The following is a 19,203-nucleotide window of genomic DNA, read 5'->3' as shown; positions in this document are numbered from 1 at the left end:
ACGAGGGCCCCTTTAAAGTTCTGGAACGAGGCGAACATTCGTTCAAACTCAACGTCCGAGGCCGACTCAAGTGGGTGTCCTTGTCGAGGCTGAAAGCCTTCGAAAGAGCGCCCGCGAAGCGTCAGATTTGCCCGGTAGCCCCCATTGGCGGGATCGCGCGGACGGTTTGCTTCGCTGAACCTGCGTGGTTTCAGCTAGGGGTGGATTGATGTAAACGCGAGAGGCACCATTGTCTTCAAGTCCACCCAACCTGTCTTCAAGTCAACCCAGCCTACTCGAAACCTCTCACCATAGGATAAAAGCTCTTACTGTACAAGACAATGATCTTGCCAGTCCTTATGTATTTCTCGGAGGGCTGGGGTCCTAGAGAAAAAAACTGCAAACTCTTGGCCGCGTTCCTGAAATGACGCTTCCGAAGAATTGTTGGCCCCTACATGAGGATTGACGATTCCGTAGCCTCTATAAAGATGAAATCTATGAACCACCATGACCGTCTGGACGTAGATAAATCCGGCTCAATAGGTTGCGGTGGGTGGGTCACCTAATTCGTATGGATAAGGATGATCCAGCCTGGAAAGTCTGTAAGGGCAATATCTGTAGTAGAAACACAAGACGAGGTAGCTTTTAAGGACACCGAATTGGTAGACTTCCGCGCCAAATCGCAATGTCTAGAGTTCCTTATTAAAGTAGACCTAGACCGGATACCGTTTGTTGCGCCGTTGATGATGGTGTGGCAGCACATCGCAGGCGCGAACCTGGGCCCCAACATGAATTTGCCTCCACCGCTGCATTGAATGGCCGCAGGAACAACTGACGGTCTGACATGAGACTGGGGCGAATGAAATGTCAGAGAAGTCAGTTTTTTGGAACAAGTAAAAAAGTCGAGTCACGTCCGCCGATCCCGACGGTTAGAAAAATTGTAACGTAATTGTAAAATTGTGTAATAAAATTTAATGGATATAAATGGAATGAGTTGGAAATCAAACCAAGAGTATTGTTTAACAACTAGTGTATCTGTCAGCATGTGGTATTTAATTTTTAGGTCTTCCTCAGAATATTTTCCAGCTAAGCTTAGCATGGAGTGTCATATCGAAATATTTACCTTCATTCGTTTATAGTACGCTTTGTCCTTTAGATACTGTATTTCAGGAATCAACTGTCCCCAAATTATAGTATTTGCGGCTTTAAATAAGAGATTTTAGTCAATTTGGGAAATTTTAATTTTTTTTTCTTTGGTGGAATGATTTTCACGAGAATTAAATTGGAGTCTTGTATGGTCCACAACGATAAGTCTTTTTAAAAGCCGCATTTTAAACAACTTACCTATTGTTCGGAGAAGTGATATTGGTCGATGCATCGATGATTGTTAACTTATAAAAGGTAAATATTATATCAATAAAAAGTCAATCATGAATTGGGGTTAATACAAACAATATATTTCCTAATATTCGTTTTCATCATTGATGTTTACTATAATATTACTTTTCATCATATTATAATCATCGTTAAATATAACTTCATTATTTTTTTATTTTTTTTCATCGCTTCTATTTAGCGTTTCCAGTCCACATCCTAATCCATTTCTATCATTTTCATTACCATTACATAAATCCATTTCAAACATGATCCTATTCAAATGTTAGTAAATATTGTAATGATAATTATAAGAATATAATAATCATAATAATAGTTAGAATACATGATCGTATGTAGGTTTCTTTTATATAATATTTCATTTTGCATCAAGTATATACACGGAGGACATTATCATAATGGGGGGAGGGAGAAGGAGGGGCATATAAATGATTGGATTGCAGTAGTTCAAATTTTATTGTTACTTCAGAGGAGTAAGCTTGAAATTATTCACAAAAATAAAAAGATACGAATGGAAAATAATAAAAAGAATTATTCAATTCACTTGGAGAGTTCAATTGTGTTCTGTTTCTGATGGTTTGATTCGTACCTTTGACTTTGGGGAGAAATGTAAATTAGTCCGTTTATCCGTTGTTTAGTTCGGTATAATTATTAGGAAATTATTTATAGAAAATTTCTTAGTATTAATTTAAAGTATTATAAAATATATTATTAACAAATGGAGAAATAGTAATTCATCATTTTCTTTTACCTTTAAAAATAATATACAACAAAAAGAAAATCTACAGATATTTTATGGTAACAAAAAAAAGTTTGGTTCATTTTTCTGGAAAATTTCAAAATAGCTCATTGCATTTCACAATAGTTTTCAATTTTCAATTTTCTGAGATAATTTCAATTTCATATTAGGTCCATATAAAATGGGGGACCGTCCCCTTTCCAATGATCGTTTAGTGAAAAATATTATGAAATATTGTAATTCTAGTATTTCATTTTAAAGATTTGTAAATTTAGCGTATTTTTATTACCTTTTTAAAGTTTTTTTCCGGGTTTTCATTTCATCGCGATTAGAGAAGTATAAAAATACACATTTTCTTTATTCATTTTCATTTTTTTACTTTTTAATTATTCAATTTAATTTTATGTTCTTCTGTTTGAAGTAAAATTCATTGTTGTTGCTTAATTTATCATAGAAAGTGGGCTTCCTTTAATTCACTGATGGATTTATTATAAAATTTTAATAAAATTTTTTGGGAATTTCCAATGATCATGATTTTTATTTTATTTAATTTTTTTTTTAAAAAATTGCTTTCAAGATATCAATTTTCAATTTTAATTCCATTCACGTTAAAGTGGTTGCTTGGAGATTCTTTTTTTTGGGAGTGTTAATTTCGCCCTTTGGTAATTTGACCAGTAATCTCATGAAATTTTATCTTTCTTTATAATTGCAGTACTCCATAAAGTTCAAAGTATCTTTCTTCCTTTTATTTTCGAGATAATATGCAGTAGAAATATTAGCGTAGGCTTTAGTTATTGAGAATAGATTTATTTTGGCTGAATTAAATAATGCATGTACACTTTCTTTTATGGTATCTATTATTTTTTGCATTTTTTTTTGTGATTTTATCTTTATCCAATAAAAGTAGGTTTCATATATTCGGTTAACTTTCGTTCCTGCAATATTATGCTTCCTTTTCTTAGTATAAATTTAATAATTTTGAAAAAGGATTTAAATTAAATAAATTGGAAGAATTAGAATTGCGAAATACATCAAGGGCTGTGGAAATTATTGTATCTTTTATTGCAAAATTAAAGGAACTCCAACGAAAGAAGAACTGACTTAACAAAACACCTTTCCAACTATAAGTTCTCCGTTCTCTTAATATATTTCATTAATTTTTTTTCTGTTTCCTTAGGTCACTTTCGTAGTTATCTGTTCTTATTTTCCTCTATACATCCATAAAGCATCGAGGTAACACCTCTCTAGATATTCTGCTTTTCGTGTGAGTGTGTTTAGTGTAACAATTAAAGCGGCGAGATTTCGATTTTCTTTTTAACATTCAATACGTTCTACAAAACTCGACAATGTTTTAGCTTTTGATAGCTATCTAAGATACACAGACGAGCTAGCGCTACGCACGAACTATGGAGTGGTTTTCCTTCATTTTTCTAAAACGTGTAAAAAGTGTTTTTTCTTCTTTTGAGCGAGAACGTTTTCCAAGGCGTGTGCAAATATTGTGCACGGTGACTTTTATAAATGAGCAAAATGCTTTATGTGTTTGGGATTATTTTGTAAGAGAGTCAGGCATGATGGATTGTTGCTTATTTATCAGATTGGTTTATCCATTAGTTGTAGTTGGGCTCCATAAAAAGGGATACTTGAAGCAAAGGGTGGATAAGAATGTACCTGCGGGGGTTGTTTCTGAGTTCGAAGATCCAAGTGACTTATAAGGTCACGTTAGCCTTAACACCAATCAGGCTCATCTTAATAGGAACAACACGGGCCTCCTCTCAACACCAGGCTAGCATTAGTACCTTAATACCAGGTTGACCTTCGTACCAAGCTAGCCTTACTACCAGATTAGGTACCAAGCTTGTCAGGCCTAAGGTATAAGTCTGACTTTAGTGTCGGGTTGGCGTTACTCCCAGCTGGCCACAGGCTTTGATACCAGGCCCAGGATTTTAGTGCCAGGCTCGTGTCAGTAATAGGCAGGCCTTTAGGATAAGGATCTCTTTATTACCAATCTGGTCTTGGTGCAAGCTTCGTTTTACGATCAAGCGGGTCTTGTAGATTTCAGTACTAAGTGCATTCTAGGTCAAAAGTGTCTTCATTATCAGACTGGTCCTACTATCTGGTGACCTTAAAACCGGTTAGACCAAATAATAGGTTGCTGTTAAGTGTCTTGGCCAACGATAGTGAGTTCTCGAGGGTGCGATACACTTGGTACTCCCAATGGTGAAAGCGTCTAAAAAAGGAGCTGTGCTGTATGAATATCATCCGTCATTACTACATTGCGCACTAGTCTGTGGGTCGATACGGTCGTTTCTTTCAGTTGAGAATTATCATTGTCAATGCATAAACATTTTGAGTGGAGACTTAACGTTAGATACTTTTGAAAGAGAAGAAATAATAGACGTAATTGAAATTTTCCACTAAAAATATGTTATGCATGTCATGACAGTTAAACCTTCGCAATGCCATTAAGCCTATCCCAGTTAAACTTTCAATCAAGAGGTTCGCAAACTAGTAGCATGTAAATAACCAACCAATGAGAGTGAAGCTTAAGGGTGGCAAGGGAATTTTCCTCCAGACAACATTGTCTAGGCGATGTTGAGGAGCGCTGACAAGTGGAGCCGTGTTGCTCATTACGTTCGGGCCCTTCTCGTTGCAAAGAAGATAGAGCTCGACCGCTGGAGGAGCCGGATAGCAGAGAATTCCATGAACTGGCAGTTCCCTTCCTCCTCTCCTCTCCGGTTGGTGAAAACAATTCCCTGATTTGATGCCTCCGCAAGGCAAGGGAGTTCGGGGACTACCCCGAAGTAATGTGACAAACGGTTCCAGGCTAGTTCCCTGACGATGAAAAGGTGTTTAGTTGGTAGTCCGACGTATTGTTGCGGGAGTCCAACATTCTGTGCATAAATGCATTCACCTACCCCATTCCAAAAAAAGGGAGAGGGATGGTTGAGGTGTTTTATCGTGGATTAAGAACTGCTCCAGGTCCATAGAAACATATTTAGAAAGGGACCTAAAGTTGCCTTTCTTTGCTACATCCTTCTAAGTTATGTCCGCCTTAGTTGGGATATGAGTAGTTTCGTTCTAGGTAGGGTACATTATTAAGAGCAATTTTGCGTTTTTTTTATGAGCGCGATTCAAAAAATCTCACTGCGAACGAACCACCTAAAGTCAGCATCCGCAGCATATGCTTCGCCTTGTTGCAACATCTCAATCATTTAAATGGTGGCCCTCCGTGAGTAAATCGTACTTCGACGATAGTCGAGAGGGGGACAGAAAGGGAAGAAAGAGAGGAGAAGAAAGAGGGAAGGGGAGAAGAGGAAGGGGAGAAAGGGAAGAACGATAGAAAGGGAAGAAAAAGAAGAAAGAGGGAATTGGAGAAAGGGAAGAAAGAGGGAAGGGGCGAAAAGGGGAGAAAGGAGCGAATCCCCACCGAGCATGAAGATCTCTCGGAGGACCGGAGAAAGAATACTCCCTCGTTGAGTAAATCGTACTCCCGTGTCGATCGAGAGGAGGGGGAGAAAAAGAAGAAAGAGGGTGGGGTGAGGTGAAAAGGGAGAAAGAAGCTTATCTTCTCTGACTCCTAAATTCTTTCGGGAGGCCGGAGTAGAAAAACTCCCTCGTAGAGTAAATCGAACTTCAACGTTGGTCCTGAGGAAGGGGAGAAACAGAAGAAAGATTGGAGGGGAAAAAGGGAAGGAAGAGGGGAAGGGAAAAGGAGGGAAGGGGGTGAAAGGCGGAGGAAAAGAGCGAATCTCCTCTAGGCCCGAATTTCACTCGGGGGCCTGGAGTAGGAAAATTCCCCCGTTGAGTAAATTGTATTCCCACGTCACTTGAGAGGAGGGTGGGGGGAAGGGAAACAAGGGAAGAAAGAGTGGAGGGAGTGAAAAGGGAAAAAAGGAGCAAATTTTTTCGGGTCCGATTTTCTCCGGGGGGTCTGGAGTAGAAAAACTCTCTTATTGAGTAAATCGTACTCCCACGTCGAGGAAAGGGAGCGAAAAGGAATGAAAGGAACAAATCCCCTCCGGGCCTGAAGTTCTTTTCGAGGGACCGGAGAGGAATACTCCCTCGTTGTGGGAATTATATTCCCACGCGGGCAGGTGGAAGGGAAGTAAGGAGTGAATTCCCCCTGACTCTTAAGTTCTTTCGGGAATCAGAATACAAAAACTCCCGCGTTGAGTAAATCGTACTTCAACGTTGGTCGGGAGGAGAAGGAGAAAGAGAAGAAAGGAGGGCCAAAGAGAAGAAAGAGGGAAGGGAAAAAGGGAAGCAAAAAGAGGACAGAGGTGAAAAAGATAGAAAAGAACGAATCCCCTCCGGGTCCGAATTTCTCTGGAGTAGGAAATCTCCCTTGCTGAGTAAATGGTACTCCCAGGTGAGTCGAGGAGAGAAGGAAGAAATAGTGGAGGAGGTGAAACGGGAAGAAAGGAGCGAGTCCCTCCGGGCCCGGTTTTCTACTGAGTGGTCTGAAGTAGAAAAATTGGGAGTAGGGGGAGACATGCAAGAAAGAGGAGAGGGGAAAACGGAAGAAAGAGGGAAGGGGGGTGAAAAGGGGAAGCGAGAGGGGGGGGGGGGTGAAAAGGGAAAAAAAGGAGCGAATCGATTCATACCAAAGTTTCTTCTGGAGGGTCCGGATTAAAAAGCACCCTCGTTGAGTATATCGTACTCCCAAGTCTGTTTAGAGGAGTGGCAGAAAGGGAAGAAAGAAGGGAGGGGGAGAAAGGGAGGACAGGAAGAAAGAGGGGAAGGGTGAAAAAGAGCGAATTCCCGCCAGCTCCGAAGTTTTCTTGGAAGACCGGAGTAGAAAAATTCCCTCGTTAAGTGAATCTTCGGTCGAGAGGAGGGGAGAAAGGGAGAGCAAGAAAAAAGAGGGAAAAGAGGTCAAACGGAGAAAAAGGAGCGAACCTCCTTCGGGCCCGAAGTTTTCTCGGGGGACTGGAGTAGAAAAACTCCCCCGTTGAGTAAATCGTACTTTCATGTCCTTCGATAGGAGGGGAGAAAGGGAAGAAAGAAGGGATGGGAGAAAGAAAGAAAGAGGGGATGGGAGAAAGGAAGAAAGAGGGGATGGGAGAAAGGAAGAAAAAGGGGAATGGGTGAAAAAGGAAGAAAGGAGTGAATACCCGCCGTGAGACCGGAGCAGAAAAATTTAACAAAATTTAATAAAATTAGCTTATCTCCGGGCCCGGCACTTTCTCACTCCAGCCGAGCCTATTTCACAATTGAACTGAGGTAGTCATGCACAATGAAGACCCATAACCACTGCTCAATTTTGGACCTTTTCCCTCGGTATTTGCTGACCAGGGTGATTGTAGGGATTTTCAGGGATCAGGGAAAAATTTGATTTTGAAGGTCGTATTTGGGAATGGTAGGATGATAAACTTCATCAAATTTGCAAATGGCTGTGAAGTAAAAATCAGATTAGAGATTCTCCTCGAAGTAATCAAGTATTTCTATTTGTTCTGTACAGTCTGGATTCTGTTTCTTCAGAAGTATACAGTCTGTTTGGTAGCTTGATCTCTATAAAAGCCATACAACCGTACGGTGGAATACTGAAGGTCCTGAAGTCTCTTGAAATTTTGACATTGGCCTTCTGATTTTGGACTTCAAAATTCATACTTTGGACTGTGGACATTCACCTTTAGCCTTGAAATGCCATATAGCTCCACCCTCGCTGAAAGTCAAAATTTTGAAGACGTCAACCTGTTCAGTCTGGAACGTTCACTGAAAGTCACTTCCTCCGTGGCTTAAAAGATGGAAATAAATGAAATAAGATTCTTGGGTTTGCTTAGAAAAAGATCTAATTTAGTTGGCTGACTTGAGGATTTAGTTTTGAGAGAGGTTAGGGTATCACTGTCCATTGGAATTGGATTCTCATTTTTTAGCTTTTTTTCGTCCCTTTGAAGGGTTGCCTTCCCATGGGCGCTATATGAACTTGGCGAAATGAAGCCAGATTTAGATTTCCTATGGTTGTATTACGGGTGCTGACTACCTAATTAAGGGTTTCTACTCTGTTAAACAGCAATGAGGTGTGCCCACCAGTTTGTTCTGGCTCCGCCTTTCTCATACCTGCCTGTTTTCTGAAACGAAAAAGTTCGAAATGTTGCATGGGAAGCAATAGTTTGGAGCGTTTTATGGACATGCTTTGAGGAAGGAAACAGTTGACTCCCGGAATACCACAACTGCTGAAGTTCTGGTCTAGTTGAGGGTAAATGGTTGTTCCTGGTCTATGAAAATTCACTCTGAAGAAAGAAGTAACTGACTCTGGTTTGCGAAGAAATTGCTCTGAGATAGAGAACCGCTGTTGCTGTTGTTCGTAAAATTGGATCTAGGGTAAGGGGCATCTGTAGTTTCTAGCTTTTGAAGAATTCATTCCTAGCTTTCCAAAATCGTATAACTGCTAAAATTCTGTTTTTTAAGGAGTTCACTGTGAGAAAAAGTGGTCTTCAAAGAGCTTATTTTGCGAAAATTAGTAGCTATTTCTATGGTTCAAGGAACTTGTCCTCGCTATAGGAAAACAAACAACTGCTTCTCGAAGCACCACGATTGAGAGGGTTCTTATCTTCAGAAAATTTGCTCTCCGAAAAGAGTAATTGCGCGAAATTCCACAAGGGAAAAGGGTAGTAAAGGATTTCGGTTGAGTTCTGCCCTCCAGAATGAACCAGAAGCAGATGTTAAGGATGCTGGGAGTCCTGAGTCCGCATCCACTTGATGACGGACGAATCACTTGGGAAGCAACTTACTTCTTCTCTTGTGGTCCACGGACTCCTCTTTTTGGGTTAAACATTCAAGTTCAAAAAGAAAAAACCTTGACTGACGGTTTCGTCCAGGACAGGCAACTCATCAAATGCTGCCTCACCTCTGCCCGATGAGGGAATGAATTATATGGAAAGATGAGGAGCCCAGGAAAACAAGCAAGGATTAGATATAAGATGCGTCGAGCTACGTCCTTTAGATTGATAATTTAACTCAGAGCTACTGATTGTCAGACGCTAACTTGTGAACTTTTTTTGAAGACTATTAACGCGATGAAGGCATGGTGAAATGTAAGATGTGTATGTTGTAACACTTTGGGAGATTAAAGGGAAACGATCAAGGAGAAAGGAATCCGGCATTACAAAACGGCAAAAGACGATAGCTTGACACGCCAGTTGACGGTTTGAAAGGCTTTCGAGTAAACCCAGACCAAGTTCAGAGACGAGAAAAGTGGCGACCTAGATTTAGACAAACCGATCATCGTGCCGAACAGGACCAAAGTCAAAGAAAAAGAAGAATAGAAATCACAAAATGTATGTTCCGGTATTCCTGACTTCTTCCCTAGTGTGATATTCATTCAGTAAATATCGATATCTCGGGAGTATTTCCTGTACTGCGCTAAGGAGCAAATTGTTCCTGAAATATCAATAGTTGCTAAAGGGAAGGAAACGTTTGGTATCATCTGCAGAAATTTGGAGGACCAAGGCACTAGTATGTTATGTGATACTTTTTGGAGAATAAGGACTTGACTTACTTCCGTATGAGCAGAAAAAAAATGACAGGTCTCAAACCAAGTAAAGAGTGCAGAAATGAACTCTGAAGTTGATCTGTTTATTAGATTGTTCACCTATGACAGCTTACTCCTTGGGCTAAGGAGTGAGCGCTAAGGTTGGTTGACTAATCATCACTTTTGAGCTTTATAAATACAATATATTCGTGGGTGACGACAAATATTAAGGTTTCGAAGGACATATGAAATATGTCCTCAAAGAGATGTGACTTTTCAAGTCCGTAGCTTAAGCTATCGTCAAAGAACGAAGATCCACAAGGATACCGAGATGCCAGCATTGGTAATTGATTTTTTGGAGACCAAGATATTGTCAAAGAATGGATGCGGTTAAACAAGACTTCAGAAACTACGTTTGGGGAGTGGCCCTTAGATTGCAAAGGCCAGAAGTGGTTGATCGGTTCTGTGAATCGACAAGCAACACGAAGAATTAAAAGAATTTCAGATGAAAGACGGCTGACATATTATCGAAAGGACGATTTCTGTTGTCCACCGTTATAGATGAATACAATGCCTCTCGCTTCATCTTCCTAGCTAAGTCTTTTCGGTCAATCAGGCAATGCTTCGGAATCCGAGTTTTGCAGCTGCAGTATATGAGGAAATTTCAAATAGGACCAGCTAAGGCTCCAATGTACTTCATTTCGGATGTGACTTCTGACTTTTTTGATATTTTAAAAAACGGAGGCATCCACAATAAAGCTAATTATATGATCCTTCTTTTGATATGAAGGGAGCTGAAATTTTTTTCTAAGGAGACAAACGTACCGTAAAGAGATGTTTAGTAGTTAGGTTTCCATAGACGTTCATTCCTCAAGCGAGGGTGACGCAGGACCCAAAAGGTGACCAGCTTTTTTTTGGTAGGATCTGCATCATCATTCCAGTTATCTCCCAAGAGGACTCTAATTTTCCAAGTTCATATTGATAATAACTAGTACATTGCATCCATACGGTTCAAACTGAATCCACCATTGAACTAGTGCCAAGAATGGGTACTACCTCTCCGAGAATGGTTCCTTCGCTCCATTTCTCATCCTTGATTTTTGGCTCATACCAGTCATGGTTAAATGAATGAAGAATCCATGAATAGATTGAATGACTTCAAAAGACATTAGGTTGAGGATAATAAACCATTCTGCAACTCCATTCATGCCCATCTCTAACAAAAAACATGGTGACTACTTGATTCTAACATTTTAAATTCGTTTTATGCACATTGTTTTCCGCTATACGAGCAGTTTCAAGCTTTTCATTTGCAGTTGTTTTAGGCTTTCTTTGAAACACATAAAGACTTCTAAATGTCTGGACTAAACACTGCGTTAGGTTTTCACTATTATTTATACATTTTGTGTTCTGCGATGGAATATGTAGTTTTATACAAATGCCTCCTTCAAAAAAAGGACATCATTCCCAACTCGGACAAAAAATACAAAAAGCAACCATTTAGTAATAATTCAATTCGGAAAAATGTATTGACTTCAGTAAATTTCATTAATTTCTTTCTTATCTATTCAATTTTATCAAAGATCCTTTCTGTGACTTGGAACCAAAAATAGTGTTTTGCTTCAACAAGGCGTGGTTTGCCTCTTCTTCTTTCTGTTTTCAAAATTTTCAATACACTCGTAAGTGTTGTTTCCCAAAAATTGGAATACAATAATTATAATTCAATTCGTCGATTATAATATTATCTTCATCTTTTCGAATTTTTATAATTTCATTTTTTTTTTACTAAAAATCAGTCATTGATTGTGTTGATTTTCATTTTTTTTTTCTTCAAAATTGACCACCATTTGCAATATTTTGGAAGGTGGGCACGCACAATAAATATTTTTATGTAAAAAGATGGTACCATTTTCAATAAGTGTTTAGTAGAGGGGATGTGATAGTAGTTGTTGTGTAGTGCAATCGTAAAAAATACAGATACATGTATGCGACTGAAAACTTACTGCTCCAATGAGTAGTGTTTTGATTTTTTCCAGAAGCTCTTGAAGAATCCTTTCTTTTTGTGATGATGATTAGAGCCATTGGTTTGTGCTGTACCGTTTTGTCCGATTGGTATGTCGCCTGTAAAGAAGGATGAAAAAGGTAAATAAAACTGTTTTAAGGCACAGCTTGTTATGACAAAAAAAAATGATATTGTCATGGTCAAACGACAGGGACGACCTAGAGGGAAAAGCTATCCCAAAAACCTAAAAAAATTGGCTGAAAACTGAAAGTCTGTCCGCAAATTTTGAAGCTCCTGCAACCCCTCCCCCCTCCTACATTTCACCCGATATAATATGGGACCAGCTTCGAAAAGTATTAATTGAGTCCTTTCATTTGATACCCCACATGGCCATATTCTGTGAAAAAAAATTTGCACGCTCCTCTCACATGTGTTTGTAAACTCTACACAAAATAGTGCCACTTACTTTCTGTAAAGGGATTCATAGACCACACCTTCTCACCAAATTTTGTGACAATCGGTTTAGCCGTTTCTAAATAAATCGGGTGTGTCAGCCAAACGCAAAAGGGCGACTTATTGCTGGAGTTTAAACCAGGCGAAAGCAAGCCTCAAGACCTGCAGAAAAAATCGAGTCGTCACCAGGTGAGGCAACAGAAGTGAAGCTAAGTAAAAATCGCGTAGGGTCGTGAGTGTAAGGGATTGGACAAGTTTATAACGAAGGAGGAAATTTGCGAAACCCCACGATCGCAGCTAGGAATACAGCCACTACAGGAGCCGGATATTCTATGGCTAAAAAAGGCATATGGCGACACGGGTGCTGCGTCCATAAGTCTAACACTCGAAGCGGCCAAAAGAGCTGTCAGTGTCACTAAAGTCCGGTTGGTTGGGTTGTCTGCCGGCTACAAGAGCAGATAACTCAGAAAAGATGCTTCAGGTGTTTGAAGTTTGGGCATGTGGTGAAAAAATGTACTAGCGTACACGATAGGTCCGACCTGTGCCGTAAATGCGGGGAAAAAGGCCACATTGCGAAAGTCGCGTAAAGAAAGACCCAATTCTCTGTTTTGCAGGCAAATAAGTGACATTGACAGCGCCCACATCACAGGCAGCACCACATGTCTGGTTTTTAGGAAGGCGATGGACCCTATGCGCAAATGAGTTTCCTATAGGTAAACCTGAACCACTGCCAAGTGGATCAGGGCCTGCTCTCCGACCATAACCCTAAGATAGTAGTTGGTGATTTCAACGCATGGACTGAAGAATGGGGCAGCCGAGAAACAAATGCAAGAGGACGTGTATTATTCAAAGCTCTGGTCTGAACCTTGCAGTTGCTAACATTGGATGCGTGAACACTTTCCAAAGGGAGACAAATGGGGCTCGTGGTGATAAATGCCACATTTGTTGGTGATATATTCGCTAAGAATTTCTTGTGGTACGTCAGTCAAGAATATACAGATAGTGACCACCAGGCCATCATTTTTGACACACGAATGAAGTGGTCGCGGACGACAGCTGAAAGGTGCGCAGTCAATAAATTTGACGAGAAGATTTTCAAAGAAGTTCTGCAACAAAATACAGTATTTGAAGAAAACGCAGATGGTAAAGCTTTACAGATCGGCGAAAAGTTACGATGAGCATGTGACGCTCCCACGCCAAGGTGTTTTGCATCTCAGAAGTGGGGTCCGAACTTTTGGTGGTACTCTGAAATTGGAGAATGCCGCAGGGTCTGCCTCAAATCCAGACGAATATGGAGGCGACCAATTACACCAAGTGCTTCATCAACTTGTGCGCAAGGTGTGGGACAGCGAATCAATGCCTGACGACTGGCAAAGAAGAGAAACATGTTCCTAGTTTTTAATAGCAGCATCAGCCAATGCTACCGACACCCCAATTGCTGGTTTCGGTCCGGGCATGAGAAAAGTTGAAGCCTCTTGCTAAGGCAACCGAGATTTCATTTCCTTCTACACCACAATGACCAGGTCCCCAGAGTAAATCCACCGTATTGAATCTAGAAACAGAATTCAATCGGTTCCTATATTCCTGGACGATTTTTGAAGTGATCAAAGTACTACTCAACGCCCTCAATGCAGTTTGACTATCGCTACAGATTGTGATGCGCCTGCCCTTCAACCACTCGTCAATTATCCAGGCTGCCGCCATTAGGATCGCATACAATTCAGCCTGAAAGACCGTTGTATATTGTCCCAAAGGAAGAGCCCACTTGTCGTTTTTATTCTAGAGATAGCCTTCTGCTCCAGAACCATTTTCTGATTTTGAGTCATCGATGTAGAAGACGTCAATATATCCTGACACGCATTCTTCTGGTTCGTCCCAGTTTCCTCTCCGTTTCAAAATACCATCACATCTTCTACCAAACAGATGTATGGGGATCTGAGAATCGGAAGGCATTGCGAAAACTAGATTCAGTTCTCCCAATGCTCTGTGCCTCCCACGTCCATTGTTTTCCCAAAGATCTAATCGAATTAATCTATGAGCTGCTCTCATTGCAGTGTTATGAATAAACAAATCCAAGGGCTGGAAATTGAGAGCTGCGCCGGATGTCGTGATCATGGCACCAGTGATACCCAGATACATAGTTCTTTGAAGTGTGGCTAGTTTACAGCGAAAATCTTTTAATAATAATCGTTGGCGCAACAATCCATGTTGGATCAGGGCCTTGAAGTGTGTTAGAGCACTTCATTCAAGACCGTAACGGTACACTAGGAGGCAATGTGGTCAGCATTGCGCTCGCCCGAGATTATTACCCTGATTTGACTCAGGTACTCATTCACAGCTGAGTCGACTGGTATCCGACGTCAAATCACGATACAAATACCACTGCCACCAGTGAGATTTGAACCGCGACTTTCCGTACGATAGCCTTGCGCTCTAACCACTCAGCTATCCGGAAAAATCTTTTGTTTTACCTTAACCGACCGCACTACGGATGCATAAGCGAACATCAACCTAATGATAGCAACTTATATCCACATTACTACCTGAGGCCTAACTCCCCATGTCGAGGCAAAGGTCCGCCTACACAGTCCATAAACTTTGAGAACTCGTTTCATCTTTATCTATACATGTTTGTTCCAAGGAAGACAAGAAGCTAGAATAACTCCCAGATATTTCACTGCTTTCGGCGAGTGGTACCCCATCATAGCAGTGCCTATAGTACACCTCTTTGAGGGCAGCCTTTCAACGCCTTCGTTATTAGGTAGAGATCAACGCCCACTTCAGCACACAACAATCTCTGCGTTAGCATAGCGTAGATCCACTTTATTAGAGTTTCGTCAACACCATGCTCTCTGACGGCATCCCAGAGCTTTTGGAAAGGCACACATTCAAAAACCCCTTCAATGTCCACGAATACCCCCATCGCGAACTCACCCTTCAGAGTTGCATCGTTAGCACTTTCCAGAATGACCTTAGCACCTTGTCGCGAAAGTGACGCTCAACCAGTCTCTCCAGACATTTCAGCGAAAATGATGTTATGCTGATTTGCCTGAAGTTCTTTGGATTTGGATAGTCATCTTTCCCAGGCTTCGGTATGAAGACTACTTTCACTTTCTGCCAAGAGGAAGGCACGCAGCCCAGAGCAAGACATCCTCGAAAAATATTTCTTAGAAGTTGCTCTAAGTGCTCTATAACTTCCTTTAGCATCGATGGGTAGATGCCATCCATGCCAGGTGCTTTGCCAATTCATGTTGCCAATTTACTGCTTCCCACTTCTGAGACCTGTTCTCCCGGGTGGTGTACTTCCAAGAGAGTCTGTATAAATTCAACTCTGGAGTTCGTGAAAGTACCATTCGGTTTTCTAAGAGAGTCTAACTTCGCCGACTCATCCTTATCAAGGACTTTGCACAGCCTGGAAGTCTCCGTTTCACCTTCCAGCTTCACACAGTATGCTCTAAAAGAGTCTCGTTTCGAACATTTTATATTCACGCTGTGAGTTCCGGGAGTTTAGCCAGTCTTCAATTTTATTGCTTTTGCAAGCACGATTTAGAAGTCCTCTGGTTGGTTTGCTGAGTCTCTGCAGTTCTCGGTTCCGCCATGGAACTGTTTTACCACGGTGATCTCGGGAAATAGGACAACCCTCTTCAAAGGACTCCAAAAGTGTGCGATTCAGAGTTTTCAATTGATTTTATATCACCAAAGGAGTCCTTAGTCGCCTAGGGAGCTCAAGTTTGTCGCCAAGAAGTTCATTGTTTTGTTTGTATTTGTATTAAAGGCTGTTCGACGGCAATAGTTTGTCTAAATTATAAGTAACGGTGATCTGCGAGTGAGACTTCATCTAGCACTCGCCAGTTTTTAATCAATGCTAACAACGTTGAAGTGCAGATTGTTAAGTCAATTACTTCTTCTTCGCCGCAAAGACGTAGGGGCGTATCCTACCTTCGCGATCATCGGACCAGCTGAAGTGATAAAATCAAACAACTTCTCTCTTCTAGGATTGCATTTGCTACTGTCCCAACAAATATGCTGAGCGTTCGCATCACAACCGATTAAAAGTTCAAGGCCACTTGATTCTGCATACACTAGCAGGTCCCTTAGTTCTTGCGTCGGCGGAGGACAGAAAGAATCATAGTGTAAGTAAGCAGAAGCAACTATGACATTTCTTCCCTTACCATTAACCTGGAATTTTAAGTTGACCGCAACAAGGTCCTGGGAAAAGAATTGTCTCAGCATGGTTGCGTCTAATAATTTTGACATCAGAACCCAGGCCCTCGGTCTCGAAAATCTTTCATCGTAGAAGATTCTAGCCCCCTTGACTGATTCAATACCACAGATTCTGTTAAAACGAACCCATGGATCTTGAACCAGAAATGTATAAGGACAGTCCTGTAACTTGGCCACCAGTAGATAGGAAGAAGCTTTGGCATGGTGCGGGTTGATTTGACTAACTCTTATGTTTGTAGTCATAAGTGCAGTCTAATATGAAAACCGCCGCTAACTGAAAAGTCTGCTGCGTTCAGTGTGGATTTCAGCAGGGTCACCAGCTTGTCCTTACCTTCCACCAAAAGGTCCGCTTTCTTGCGTCCGATTTCTTTGGATATCGCCACACTTGATGGTATAGCAACATCCGTGACCTCATTCCCAAGAAACTTCGCCTTGTTTTGCAGTGCCTTCCATTGTCGTCGGCTAGAAGCCCTCCCAGGTTCATGGAGTCCGGGGTGCATGAATTTGTTTTCACATATCGGAGATAGACCAGCTGCGTCCGCATTACCAGCTTCCCTTTCTTCCGTTTTCCCGGGTAAAGGTGGAAGAGAAAATTCTGACAAACAAGCTTGTAATCCCTTCTCCTTCGCGGCTAAAGTTTCCTTCTGCCGAGCTGTCCTCCCCCATATTTTAGAAAAGTTAGGTAACAGTGTTACCGACAGGCCGGCCGTAGTCAGATTTCCAGTTCCTCTCATTAAGGAAATTGGCTGTACTATCCTTTTTGGCTGATTGTGCCGTAGACACCGGGTGTAGGTTTTCCACTGAAGTGGAGAGCCTGACTTCAACAGATTTCTTCGTGGGTGAACATGAGTTAGGTGAGACCTCCAAAATCTGTACCTCGGCCACGACTTGATTTCTCAAAGTCACGGGTGGATTCGAAGTCTGTGACTTCTTACCACTTGGAGAGTTAGAATCCTTTGTTTCCATCTTCAAGTGTTTTTGGGCACCTTAGTGTAGTAGTAAACTACCACAAGCTCCATCACCACGACAAGGTGGTGTCCGAGGGGGAGTTACTGAGGCATACTCGCAAATTTTTCATTTCAGCTTCCAAGCTCTCTCCAGAACTTCGGACTTTATTGATTTTTCAAATCATAGTGGAAGTAACCTGTTTTTTGAATGTTTTTCCAGCTCGTGAATGTGGCGGAGTCGTCCCAGGGAGATCAAGTTTTGAGTTGGGGTTGGGTCTTATCCATTTTCCTCGCAGCTTATGTTTTGCTGAAGTGACAAAACCAGGTCTAAGATTGTCAGACATGAGACTTAGAGGTTAAGCAGGAGAACTGAGGTTAGTTGCTCCAAATTTGATGTAGGCCCAAAATCAAAATTTAAAAACCTTCCCTTCTTTCTCCGATTGGTAAAATCTGACTCATTAGTCAGTACTTTCTTTATGGATTCAGACTCCTCAACAATTTCATAAGTAAAATAGGATTCTCTGTGTCTAAGGACATTCGTGTTAATGGATAGCCCCAGCTAACAAGTAATCTCATCAAGTCAGTGCCTCCAAAAAAACTCTCCACTTCTCCATCAGAACTCAATTGAGCTGCAAAAACTAATCGTCCTGGCATCCATTTCGTATTTCATAACCAAGATTTCCTTGTTGCTTCCACTTCCCACCCCTTCCAGCCCTATTCCGCTATGCAAAATGCTTTTCTCACGAATGTTTTTTTTTTCTCTCCAATTTCCCGTCGCAAATGATGATAATACAACCGTCAAGCTATCACCAACGAGGTGTGACAAAATTCCGTTTCAATTCGATTAAATTAAGTACAGCCACGAGTCATTTGGAAAGTGTCCTAGTTCTAAAGGACTCGTGAGCTGAGAACGATAATTCTCTTTGTGTGTTTGTGGATGTGTGTGGATATTGTGTTTGGCTCTGTTAAGTATGATAGCGTCCTTATGTAGGATACACTGAACAGGATAATGCGGCTTATAATATTCGCTATCATTGCTACCATACTTTTGGCATTGTTGTTGAGTAGTTCTAGCTTCGGTGGAGGGTCTGAAAAAGTTGATTATACTCAGAAATGTAAGTAGGTTGCCAGTGGGGCTAGGACTTGTGAATGGGGATGTACATTTTGGCGTGGAATTTTGGGCATGGTCTGCAGTTGAATATGGTGGCCTATGTACTAGTAAATCTACTTCAAAAGAGAAAGCTTAGGAGAGGGAGAAGGGGGGTGAGAAATTTTGAATTCAAAAGGTTAGTCCCCCCAAGCCTAGCTGCCCCCCTTAAGGGTACTTATTGCCTTGCTCTCTACCACTATTTAAATAATTCCAAGGACTTTCTGAACCTAGACTCGAAGTAGTTAATTTCCGCGACACAGTGTTATCCTTTCCTCTCCGTGTGATGCCACCACAACGTCCTACTTTTCGCCTATTAGAAACGGTTGCCTCATACTGAACTCACCAAGGAATTCCTGGGCAGAGCAACCATTTCTCGTTTCATGTGGCCCCTCCACAAAAGGAATTTTATTATCTCATTGTGGCTAAGGATTATTTTTCTGCCTCTAGCCATACACTTTACATCATCCACGGGGGAAATATCGACGACCTGCATTGTGGAAGAATCGTGGACAATACTTCCACAAGCCATGCGGAAAGAGTGAAATGGCTTTTGTAAATGAACGCGAGGTGGAGGGAAATGTGGTCGATGGCAGATAGGTCCTGGATAAGAATTCCACCCTATATAGGTAGGAGCCTGGCGGCAAATGAAACGTTCATTATCTCTTCCCATATCTCAGTATTTATTGGAAGTTTTCCCGGAAGGATATATAAGCAATTATTTGGATTTATTGATGGTCTGCTCCGTGAATGCGGGGTTGGGTCTAAATAATAATTCCTCATTTTCTTCTCATTATGCTTTCATTAGGATGGAATCTGTTCTTTTCGGGACAAACGATGGTT

At 41.3% G+C, this 19,203-nt stretch overlaps 1 protein-coding gene across 4 annotated transcripts in view; it reads right to left on the bottom strand.

Moving 5' to 3' along the window:
- Positions 1 to 1,414: 1,414 nt before the first annotated feature.
- The window catches only part of LOC119650644, a 405,409-nt gene continuing 387,620 nt past the window's right edge, over positions 1,415 to 19,203 (bottom strand). For 3 of the 4 annotated variants that reach the window (XM_038053569.1, XM_038053570.1, XM_038053571.1), the window contains one exon: positions 1,415 to 11,708. In XM_038053569.1, the coding sequence (XP_037909497.1) occupies positions 11,587 to 11,708 (122 nt within the window). In that variant the 3' untranslated portion in view covers positions 1,415 to 11,586. The remainder of the gene's footprint in view (positions 11,709 to 19,203) is intronic. The other variant, XR_005249347.1, reaches the window with a different exon arrangement.

Source organism: Hermetia illucens, chromosome 3, assembly GCF_905115235.1.
Source record: "Hermetia illucens chromosome 3, iHerIll2.2.curated.20191125, whole genome shotgun sequence".
Classification (NCBI taxonomy): domain Eukaryota; kingdom Metazoa; phylum Arthropoda; class Insecta; order Diptera; family Stratiomyidae; genus Hermetia; species Hermetia illucens.
Note: the sequence above shows the minus strand (reverse complement) of the source record. Positions and strands in the feature narration are given on the sequence as shown.